The sequence below is a fragment of the Pavona decussata genome, unplaced genomic scaffold, assembly GCF_977016875.1.
Source record: "Pavona decussata unplaced genomic scaffold, jaPavDecu1.1 SCAFFOLD_214, whole genome shotgun sequence".
NCBI classification, from domain to species: domain Eukaryota; kingdom Metazoa; phylum Cnidaria; class Anthozoa; order Scleractinia; family Agariciidae; genus Pavona; species Pavona decussata.
Window position 1 is genome coordinate 2,525,443 of NW_028145619.1, and position 12,491 is coordinate 2,537,933.

At 38.8% G+C, this 12,491-nt stretch overlaps 1 protein-coding gene across 6 annotated transcripts in view; it reads left to right on the top strand.

Annotated features, from left to right (window-relative positions):
• Nucleotides 1-2,145: 2,145 nt before the first annotated feature.
• The window catches only part of LOC146460233 (cation-dependent mannose-6-phosphate receptor-like), a 42,281-nt gene continuing 31,935 nt past the window's right edge, over nt 2,146-12,491 (top strand). For 5 of the 6 annotated variants that reach the window (XM_085088232.1, XM_085088231.1, XM_085088235.1 and 2 more), the window contains exons 1-2: nt 2,146-2,326; nt 10,933-11,029. In XM_085088232.1, the coding sequence (XP_084944358.1) occupies nt 2,172-2,326; nt 10,933-11,029 (252 nt within the window). In that variant the 5' untranslated portion in view covers nt 2,146-2,171. The remainder of the gene's footprint in view (nt 2,327-10,932; nt 11,030-12,491) is intronic. The other variant, XM_085088234.1, reaches the window with a different exon arrangement.

A 12,491-nucleotide genomic window follows, 5' to 3' on the forward strand; every position in this document is an offset into this window, starting at 1 on the left:
AGTTCACTGAAAATGATCTGTTAAATCCTGTGGCTTTGCGACGCACAGCACGAGAGTCCACACAAGTCCTTGGAAAGCAAGCAAAAGAACAACTCCTTCAGTTTCATTCTTTTCTTAAATATATCCTTGCGCTTGCGCTTTCGTTTGAAGAGTCTGAGTAGACTATAACGTGCATGAAATTGCCTTCCTTTTTAGGGGATTAACGGAGTTAACGTGTACGGGAACACGTTAAAGTAGGGTGACATCAAATATACTAAAATAGCAGTGGAACCATTGGTCTATGACGGCACACTGGTTTGACGGGTTTGTCAGCCGGGATGACAGATGTAACTTCAGTTGTCATTTCACAAACTTCGATAGGGCGAATTATTTTTGAGAAACAGTTCCCAAACGTTTAAGTCAAATTGAGCTCGAGGCCTTCCTTGGTCGTAGACAGGAAGGGGGGGGGGGGGGGTAGTATGGCGCGAACAGACAAGCTAACACAACGATTCTTGATTGACACTCTGATCCAACGACACTGGTTTTTCTCAACAAAATGAATCGCACCATTCAACCCCCAGCCACACACCATCCCCAGTTTAAACTTGTCATATTTATTGCAATTTTAGGTTCATTTCTATTGGAAATTGTTCTCAAAAGGCGAGGAATAAGAGAGGAAATGGACACACACAGCTAATTTGTTTGGTCTCGTAAAAGCAGCCTCATCCCCCCCCCTCCCATCCCACCCTTTATTGCCCCACGTTCACACTCACTACATGCTCTGCAGTGAACTACCAGAGCCGCCTTCGAGTACTACCTTATTGGTTAGATAGGAGACGCGAACCATGCAGTCTTCCCTCAGGGCGTTGCGTCAGTCACCTCGCGAAAGACAACTGTCGGGCGTTCGCGTTAACTCGCTTTACCCGTCGTAGTCTATTCACAAAGGAACAACGAGGGTGGTTTTCAATCGTTTCATTAGCAAAAATACACCTGAACTCCATCGTACTCCTCGATAGAGTTCTTTCGTTGAACTGGTGGTTATTTTAATTGTCAAGTTTATTTCTAAAAATTTAAGAATTAATTTGAAAACGCGACGTCCATTGTCGATTTTTTACGTTTTTATTTATTTATTTATTTATTTTATTAAGGTTATTATTTTAATTTTTTTTGGCTTGAGAAATTGGTTCCAGTCCCTCGCAAAATTTCACCTCGCGGAAAGGCGTTGTCTTCGTCTTTTCTCGCCTTTGTAATCACTTTGAAGTTAATAGGACATTTTCACTCTGGCGTCATTTGACTACAACTACCAGAATCCTTCATTTTTTTGTTTTCTCATGTTAGTTAGAGCTATTGCTCTTTGCTCTCCACTGGGATTACAAAATTTGAATTTGAAAAGGAAAACGAAATGTATTCCGGTAGTTGTAGTCAAATGACGCCATTATGAAAATGGCCTTTTCTCGAAAACGAAAAATCTTAAACGAAAAATGTTATTTTCGTAAATAGTTCTCTAAAGGGATTCCTCTGAAAAAATATGAGGAAATCCGAAATTTCTGTTTTGACCGCGACTTCTCGATATTCTCAGTCAGTCGCTCTTAATATTGATGGAGGCTATTTATTATAACAAAAAAAAAAGAGCTCTGGATTGCCTGCAGGTGGAAAGATGACCAATAAAATGCATTGCCTGATTTCATACCGTGGGGGTCTGGGTACGAGTCTGTGTATTATGGGTTATGGGACTCAACACCCACATAGCCGGAAAGAGCACACCGCACTTTACAACATTTCCAAGTTTGGTGTTAATCAAGCTAATATTAGGAAAGATACAGCCATTCAAAAACTCCAAATTTTACTAAGAAATGTATGGAACGCCGGACGTGTGTCCGGCGTTCCATACATTTCTTAGTAAATTTTTAAGTTTTTGAATGGCTGTATCTCGCCTAATATTAGCTTGATTGACACCAAACTTGAGGATGTTGTAAAGTTCGATGTGCTCTTTCCGGCTATGTGGGTGTTGAGTCCCATAACCCATAATACACAGACTCGTACCCAGACCCCCACGGTATGAAATCAGGCAATGCCCCATGATACTGGCTCTTGACACGACAGGCTGTCAATCACCACCATTGGTACACAATACGTTACGTATATGAAGTACTCTGCTCGTATTTCCTGGTACGACTACGAGTTTGTGCACCATGGCGTTAGATTTTCTGAAGTTTATAATTTTTGTAAGCTTAATAGTTTTTTCCACATCACAAGAAACTTGCGAGAAAAAAGATGTATGTTCGTGCACGTTTAAGAATGGATCGACCGTCGATTTACGTCCCGTAGATGATCCTAATGGTCCGAGGTAAGAAAACTTTCACTTTGATTTCTCGACCCTGCTTTTGCATCGATTTGCAAAACATGGGCCACATTCTGGATCCTTAAGGTTATTTTTGCAGTTGGAAATCACGAGTTTCCATATTTGAAGTGTTTTTGATTTAAAGGAGGTTACGACTTACATGCAATTTTGAGGTATACAGGCGCGATTTTGCATTAAGCCTATACTGACGTCTGCAGCTGGCCATGGAACAGTGTGCAATGCCGGAAGTACCGTGGTATGGTCGTCCAAATGTTTCAATATTCGCTAAGTTGCATTCGCTGTCGCTAAATTGTTCATTCGCTATCGCTAAATTACATTCGCTGTTGCTAAAACTCATTCGCTATCGCTAAATTTCATTCGCTGTCGCTAAATTTCATTCGCTGTTGCTAAAACTCATTCGCTATCGCTAAATTTCATTCGCTGTTGCTAAAACTCATTCGCTATCGCTAAAATCCATTTGCTGTCGCTGAGCGTTTCCATTTCATGCGCTAAAAATTTATTTCAGGGTGTCCCCGCTAACCGCAGATTTGCATTCAAAAGCATGTTAGATCTCACGATGGCCGACGAAAAGGTATGGAAATGCTCTTCTTCATTTTAATTTCAGATTTAGTTCGCTTCTAAGCCGTTCCTCAGTGAAAAGCTAGAGCTAGTATACGAAAAGGCTTTCTGTGGGGCTTTGTTTTCAACCGTGCACATAAACTTGAAGTTTGGTTCATGGCATTCACGCCAATCTGCAGCGGGACTCTGTAAAACGAGGGTACGGACGGGTGCATGCGGACGGCGGATGGCGGATGGGGCTTTTTAAAAAAAAAAAAAGAAAAGAAAAAGGAAAGTAGGATGTTGTTACTGTTAAATTTATTGGTTAATTGTCACCTTTTAAGAAATGCTAAATTTGGCTATTTTTTTTTTAATTTTAATTAATTTATATCTCATTGTCAGTCAAACAGGGAAACCGCTACAGAATGTTTCTTCTCGTTTTTCAACCAAATCAGTCTGAGTTTGCAGTGGAACTCCGTATACTGGTACGACACACCATCCGGCAAAACAACACTTTCACATCCATGAACAGTTACGGGATAATCTGATTAACGGGGAAAGTACTTTATGAGCTCTTGTTAGGCATTATAGATTGGAAATCGTGGTTATTGTTCGAACATCGAACAGACAGATCGATACAAGATATTAAAAGATTAGTTTTAGATGTCCAAAGATTTATCTGCGTAGGATTTGCGAACGTGTCATTTTCTTCCTTTTCAATATCAACACAAGCGAAGTTTGCCTTGCAATAGGGGGACTTTTTTTTGATCGGATTTTGCGTCTTTTCGGTTTTGATATTCATTGCGGATTTTGGTTTTTTCTCTTTTTTGAATATTCAGTTTTTCGGTCAGTTTCTGGTTTTCCCCAGTTGCCTCGCCGGCGGCCTTCAGTCCCTAGTTGTCAGGGGTCGTCTTCTCCGTGAACTTGGTACAGTCGAGCCTCTATTATCCGGACTCGTTGGGACTTGAATAAATAGTCCAGATAATCGAACATATGAATATTAATGAGACAGTAATGTAACGAAACGAAACAAAGAAAACATTATTTAATTGTGAAAAGAGTTTTAAACTTGTCTTACCAACCGGTTGATGCTTTGAAGCTTTCGCGATCGGTCGACTGCGCTGAGAAATGTTTCGCTTTCTCCTGAAGAAGCGGACCTGAAATTGGTGTTCCACTGCTGATCAAACCGAGGAATACTGGCTTTTCTAACTGGTCGTCCTCTACATCAGACATCTTGGCAGAACGTAACTTTTTCGTGACCGCAAACCGCGTCCAAATATGGAACCCATAATACTTTCCCAGAGAAGAAAAGTGACATTTTTTCAAGCACGAGAAGTTCATGTTCGTTGTTCAGCGAGGGACCACAAACAAAAACGCTATCTTTAATCCGTCACGATTGTTCAAGACATGCCCTGCTCTAAATCAAAACTTGAAAGGAAAAGTACTTGAAACGTCGCTTGTGTGCAGATTTCCTGGGAGGAAAATGACACGTTCGCAAATCCTACGCATATAAATCTTTGGACATCTTAAAATAATCTTTAATAACTTGTATCGATCTGTCTGTTCGATGTTCGAACAATAACCACGATTTCCAATCTATAATGCCTAAAGAGCTCATAAAGTACTTTCCCCGTTAATCAGATTATCCCGTAACTGTTCATGAATGTGAAAGTGTTGTTTTGCCGGATGGTGTGTCGTACTAATGTACGGAGTTCCACTGCAAACTCAGACTGATTTGGTTGAAAAACGAGAAGAAACATTTTATGTAAAGTATATGAAATAATTCATATATGAACTGCGGATATAGATGAAAGTGAGAAGTGATCATCGCAGTGAATTTTCCAATTTATGCAATTGGAAATTGGAAGCCTGAATTTTTTACAGGCTTCCAATTTCCAATTGCATAAATTGGAAAATTCACTGCGATGATCACTTCTCACTTTCAAGAAACATTCTATAGCGTTTTCGCTGTTTGACTGACAATAGGATATAAATTAATTCAAATTAAAAAAAAAATAGCCAAAGCTAGCATTTCTTAGAAGGTGACAATTAACCAATAAATTTAACAGTATCAACATCCAATTTTCTTTTTCCTTTTTTTTAAAACCCCATCCGCTATCCGCCATCCGCTATCCGCCATCCGCCGTCCGCCGTCCGCCATCCGCCCGTCCGTATCCTCGTTTTACAGAGTCCCGCTGCATGCCATGAACCAAACTTTAAGTTTATGTGCACGGTTGAAAACAAAGCCCCACAGAAAGCCTTTTCGTATACTAGCTCCAGCTTTTCACTGAGGAACGGCTTAGAAGCGAACTAAATCTGAAATTAAATTGAAGAAGAGCATTTCCAGACCTTTTCGTCGGCCATCGTGAGATCTTACATGCTTTTGAATGCAAATCTGCGGTTAGCGGCTTTCCACAAACTTTCCCGTGTGGGGACACCCTGAGTTAATTTTTAGCGCATGAAATGGAAACGCTCAGCGACAGCGAATGAAATTTAGCGATAGCGAATGAGTTTTAGCAACAGCGAATGAAATTTAGCGATAGCGAATGAGTTTTAGCAACAGCGAATGTAATTTAGCGATAGCAAATGAACAATTTAGCGACAGCGAATGTAATTTAGCGATAGCGAATGAGTTTTAGCAACAGCGAATGAAATTTAGCGATAGCGAATGAACAATTTAGCGACAGCGAATGTAATTTAGCGACAGCGAATACAACTTAGCGAATATTGAAACATTTGGACGACCATACCGTGGAGTCACATAAAAGCATTAATTTTAAGGTTACCCGGGACCTTCAGAGGTGTCTTCAGAGGTGTCTCGCGTCCAAGCGATGTAGCGCGTCCGGTTTAAACTGTAGATACCTGAACCCTTATATCAAATTAAAGCTTATAGAGCTGGCTATCCAACTAAACCAAGAATTTTGAAATAAAATGAATTGCCGAATTTTTAGCGCTGTTTTCTTGAATAAATTTTTTTCACTTGGAGGAGCCACTTCAAAGAGCTAAAACTCAAAAGGAATTTGTTTGTTTGCCTTCAAATTTGGACAGTAGCTAGTTTAACATATAAACAACAAAAACGTGTTTTTAAATTTTTTCTTTCGAAATATTTTTTCTCCGAGAGGGATTTTTGTACAATTACTCCACATTTTTTTCATCCTATTTCAAAAATGCTCTATAACTTTTCACTGCGATTGAATATGGCAAAACGCAGACGCCTTTTTTTAGCGCTTTGGGTCAGGAAACTGAGGAGCAAATAAAATTAGCAAAAAAAAATTCCCCTAAGACTTGTAGCTTTAAAGAGGTGATTCGGACGCTCGCAATTAGAGGTCGTGAAAAATTCGACAATTTATTTTATTTCAAAATTCTTGGTATGGTTTGATAGTCAGCTCTATGAGCTTTAATTTGATATAGGGGTTTAGGTATTTACAGTTTAAACTGGACGCGCTACATCGCTTAAATGCGAGACACCTCTGAAGGTCCCGGGTAACCTTAAGGAAGAACCCCAGACTGCATTGACTGATGTTAAGGACATGTGAGAAAAGCTTTTATCTAGGCCAATGGACTAAATTTGACAAGCCAACAGTTTCCACAGCCTCCACCTCCACCCCTCCACCCCCCCCCCCCCCAATTACATCTGTGAGAGGTGGGGGGGGGAGGTGTCGTGTCCATCACAATTTTTTGTTATGGTCCATATTGCCAATTACTTCAGGGCTGTAATTTGAACTGTTCACTTGTTCGCTGTTTTGCAGTAATCTTGAGCCAGCTTGCGCATACAAATTAATTACAAAAACTCACATCATCAGTGCTCACGTGAGGGCTTAAAACCCTAAGAAGACATGCAGCTTAAATGGCAACTGCAATCAATGGGTTAAGTATCATGGTATTATTATTGTAAATATTTTGTCAAAAAACATTTTCTGTAATAGTTTTATAGAAAGATTGGCGAGGTTGTTACTAACTTTCATCCAAGTATAGTTCACATCAAACTTTTAGCAAACAAGTACTTGCTCCAAAGTTCATGCATGCTGAAGTAATGATGTTGACTAATTCCTATTCTAAGATGTACTTATTGTCCATGCAAGTGTAAATTTTCATCTTGGTTTCCTAAAAACTGGTACAGAGGTTTCCAATAATTTGCTCAAATAAGGGCTTAGTTTTGACAAAAATTATTAGACATCATTTAATGCAGTGGTAAAACCCACAAATTTGCAAAAAGCAAACAATCTGTCTTTGTAACCTCTACATTTTTCGCTCTTAAAAGATTTTTCTGGCAAGGTTGACTATCTGCTATTAAAATTTCAGAAGGTTTCACTGAAGGAAACTGAAAAAAAATTTAATATTAAAAATAAAGCCTAAAATTAAAACATGTGATAAATGCCCTATTAGAGAAGTAGTTTTAACTCAAAAATCAAAGACATGATTTTACTGCAAGACTTTAAGAACACAGCTTTGTTCTTGATTATTACATTTTGGTTGATTAAGTGAATTGGTAGAAAGAAAACGAGAAAAGTGACTGCTTTAGATGTGTAACATAGCGCATGCCATATCGCCATATTATCACTGACAACCCCAATCTCGTACCCAGAGTCTTCAGGCTTTTTGGTCAGCGGGGCAACGCCGGGAAGACTCTGGGGACATCGAATTTTATTACCGCAGGATTTCTGCGGTAAAACAATGGAAACTGTTACGGAACAGCCAATCAAAAAAATTGAATTTTTTCGATGTCCCCAGAGTCTTCCCGGCGTTGCCCCGCTGACCAAAAAGCCTGAAGACTCTGGGTACGAGATTGCGACAACCCTGTAGAGACACTTTAACCCTTTAAGGTAGCTTAATTACTACAGTTTTCTGGGATGAAAGAAAAGAAGGCCTTGAATCAAACTTAAGAAAAATGCCAACAGTAGGTTTCTTCGAGATTTTTTTAATACAATAAATGCAAAATAATTATAGAGATTGTGCCTTATTTGAAAATTCCTAAGAAAGTTCCTTACAGATTTTCTTTAAAAATGTGTACATGTCCAATTTAGTATTTTCTGTCAACAGCTAAAATTGGGAAGAGGTTGTACATTTATTGCTAGTTTTTGAGAAATTAAGGGAGAAAAAATAGTTGTCATGAGCTCCAGTGAGAAAACCATTGCGCATCCTTGTATCAGGGAAAACCCTGCTTCCAAAAAAACACATGGGCACTCCAACTGGTGAATGCATGCTGCCTTCACATTCAGGCACAAAATCACAACTCTGCAGAGGCTTCAACCATAAAATAGTTCACATTATTTTCAATTTTTTCAAGCCCAAACACAATCTAGCTCCTTTAAGCACACTTTCAGAACCTACCCAGAATACGGGGAAATTTTTTCCAACGGCCACCATTTTGTTTCTGTGCTCATGTACTTGCAGGATTTCCTTAGCTGGCTTGCGTGACTTTGCATGTGTGTGATGCTTTTGTGTCTTGGGGAGCATGCATATTCAGCTTGCATAGTACAAAAGTAGATAGGAAGCCACCTTAACCCTTTAAGCCAAAATAGTGTGAAGAAGCAAATATTTCTCCTCGCAATATCACAACCTGATCAAGCAATCAGCTTATGAGAAAAAAAAAAAAAGATTTTGTTACCAAAAACAAAGGGTGTTGGTGTCTTAGCAAATACTCGTAACTAGTTCCATAAGAAAAAAATATTACAGTGAGGAGAATATGTTTGTTGATATTGGGTTTTTCCTACCTCCTTGCATGCAACCACCCATCATCATCATCATCATCATCATCTTTATTTATTTACAGATGGAATTATATAATTACCGCAAATGATCTTCCTAGGAGTAGTTGTCAGTGTGAAAATATAAAACTATGCAAAGCACAGATGAAAGTCATGAAACAATATCTAGAGAGATGGAAAGAGGCATTGTGAAGTAAAGTTTCTTGTGTGTGGAAACACTGCAGCTAGCGTGCACTGACAGTCCCAAATTACTGACCTAATCCAAATTAAAAGCTTTGAACCTTCCTTTGCACCCACACACAGTGTTACATATATTTCTATAGAGACCAAAGTAAGGACAATGTATCTCCCCTCCCCCACCCCCCTCTGCCTTCCTTCCTTCCTTCCTTCCTTCCTTCCTGATGCTTTTCATCAGGGAATGGTCGAAGAAACCAAACGTGATTTAAGGACGGTGCAGGAGTACTAATTTACAGAAGTATTTTTGCAGGGTTTATGACTATTTAGGAAATACAAATCTTAGTAAGGGCGACTGGAATCCAAAAAGAAAATTAGGGATAATCATTCATTTTTCAGATATACTGGATAGCTTTCTCCCAGACAGTTCTAGCCTGTGTGTCGGGGGCATGAAAATTATATATAGAGCACAAAAAAAGCGTGGAGCATGAGGGAGGAAGACATCCTCACGTGTGTCTCTCTCACAGATGTGGCTCACACGCCCTATATTTTTCATGCGCCTGCTATGCTGGCTAACTGATTTCTATTTGGAGTGGACTACTAAATGTTGCATGCATGCAAAAATTCAAGATAGATCACTGGACAAAATTCTGAGATAAAACAAATGTTTCCTGCAGCCTTTATTTCTGGTAAGCATGATCTTATGCTGCATTTCCACTCCTCTTCCCAGTTGTTCAAAGGGCAGATAACTTTATCCAGTGGATAAGTCACTACCGAGCAGTGAAAATGTATACCAAACAACTCTTCTAGCAAGTTTTCTACACAATCCCATACTTAAATTAGACATATGCTTCTACTCTATACACAAATTATAGGGAAATTCTTGCACACATTTATTTGCCACATAGCAGCCTATCCAGTGGATAAAATTTAATATCTGCTCTTTGAACAACTGGGGCCTGGTGTTGTGCCCCAGTAAATTTGATAGACATTTTGATTCATTCAGCTGACATGTACATCTTAGCTATGACATGGCTGGGTTACTTACATGCGCGAATGGCTAATAACTATTTTGCAAATTCATGTTCACAAGCATCTTAAATCAGAAAGAGCCATCTGTCAGAAGGAGCCATTTGTCTAAGTAAAGGAACTACGGTGCTCCTGATTATTTGACAGGGCTGTCAACTCTCCCGGATAATCCGGGAGTCTCAAGATTTTGAACGGTATCTCCAAGTCTCCAGATTTATGTTTGTAATCTCCAGATTTTGAGCCGTATCCTCTTCGTCTCCAGATTTATGTCTGTAATCTCCCAGATAATTGACAAAATTTGCTATTTGTCGTATACTCCACTTAAGTGTTGTTTCTGATATTGTGTAATGTACGTCCCTCCCCTCCCCTCCCCCCTCCCCACAGAACCCGTGAATTTAACCTTGATGCGAGGCGCTTTGCCAGGGAAGTCATGTTCTCCATATTTGAAGACGTGTGAAGTTGACAGCCCTGATTTGAGGAGCGGAAACAAATCAACAGAGTTAATTTTGAAAGTATATGAAATGATTCATATATGAACTGCGGATGTAGATGAAAGCGAGAAGTGATCATCGCAGTGAATTTTCCAATTTATGCAATTGGAAATTAGAAACCTGAAAAAAATTCAGGCTTCAACGGGATTCGAACCCGTGACCTCTGCGTTACCAGTGCGATGCTCTACTACCAACTGAGCTAATATGAAGCCACACATTGGGAGCAAGGTCAATTGTAGGTTCCCATTTTCCCATGAGAGGAGTGAAACGTTGAAAGTATATGAAATGATTCATATATGAACTGCGGATGTAGATGAAAGTGAGAAGTGATCATCGCAGTGAATTTTCCAGTATATGCATTTGGAAATTAGAAACCTGAAAAAAATTCAGGCTTCAACAGGATTCGAACCCGTGGCCTCCACATTACCGGTGCGATGCTCTACCAACTGAGCTATGAAGCCACACATTGGGAGCAAGGTCAATTGTAGGTTCCCATTTTCCTGTTAAAGGAGTGAAACGTTGGAAGTATATGAAATGATTCATATATGAACTGCGGATGTAGATGAAAGTGAGAAGTGATCATCGCAGTGAATTTTCCAATTTATGCAATTGGATAATAAATTTGCAATTTTTTTTAAAATTTAATTTGCAGATTTACTGGTATAGCTGGAGTAACCGGGTCAGGGCGAACATTTGACTGGAATCCTTGTACACCATTTGATTCTCCTACTGGATGTAGTGATACGTTGGTGGGTGTACTAAATACTTAAAAAGGATTGATTGAATAGTTAAAACGGCCCAAGTTTTACATGGTCAAATTGAAGGTGCCTGTGGCATAAAAAATACATAAGTACATAAAATTACCCAAAGACAGACATTTTTCAGTATGTATTGGGCTTTGATTTAATTTTTTTTTTTTTTATTTCCTCCAGTGAAAGCTTCTGAACTTTTTTTTATTAAGAAGCATTCATTAGTAAAACCATCACGCTAATTATAAGAAGAGAATTGTGATGTTAAGTACTAACAATAAATATTAAAATAATTTAAAATGATTACAAGATTCATCTATGGGGATGGGCCTTACAATTTCAAATAATTAAAGATGCAATTTACATGTTTTATTCCACAAACTACAAATAATTAGTAGTTTTTGGAATTAAGTTACATGTAAAATTATTTTGTGTATGCTCACGAGTGATTAAAATCTGCAAGTCAGCGAGCCATGCGAGCCATGCTAGCCAAGGTGTGAGCCATGCGAGTCATGTGAGCCACAGTACAAATGTTAAAAAATTTTATTTGTTATATTAACATTCAATTTTTCCTGGAAAAGGGCACTATAAGAAAAAGATAAAACCACTACAATTTTTTTTTATGAGAGAGTCATCATGAGAGTCTGCCGCTATTTGAGCAGGCTGGAAAACTGTATGGAAACCCAGTGTCAAATAGTTTTCGTAAATAGCTAATTCTAAATTATTCATGAATAGGAAAATTGAGACACCACATAAAGAATTTTACTGGAAAATTTGAAGACGGCGAAATCAGGACAGCCAACAATGAGCGCGAATTTTACTAGTTTGAAAGCAATGATTTAGGGCTACAAATTACATTGTAAACAGCACAAACAAAGTCACATGACTTTAGAATCTCAAGTACATGTAGGACACTGGTAACAACATTAAATTTTATGACAAAAAAAAAAACTGTCAAAAAACACCAGAACACCAGACTCTTCCAAGAACAAATTCATAAACAAACATGTGATCAAGGCAATCGTTTCAGACTGATGAAATCCTAAGCAATCTTTTCACATCTCCTGAATGAAATCGACCAGAAATGGCCATAAAAATCATTTACTTACATCAAGCTGATGATTTTCCAAGAACTCAAAGATGAGAGAAGTCAATAATGACGCACTAAATCCGATTTGAGAAGAAGCGGCATAGTAGAAGCATTTGCTGTTATAATTAGCTGGTGGGTTGAATGCTATCTCGAAACCAGCCTCTGCCACTCTAGTGGCGAGTTTTGAAGAAAGAATTGTCTGAGGGAAGAGACAACCACATGCAGCAGTCAGCCCTGACTGGCAGAGTTCTGTTAGCTCTGATTCACTTAAAGACCAACCCTGTTAAAATGACGCGATTTACTTACCATTCTTGATGCCAACACACGGAGATCGAAGTGCTGTTCTTCAATCTTTTTTTTTTCTTGAATGGA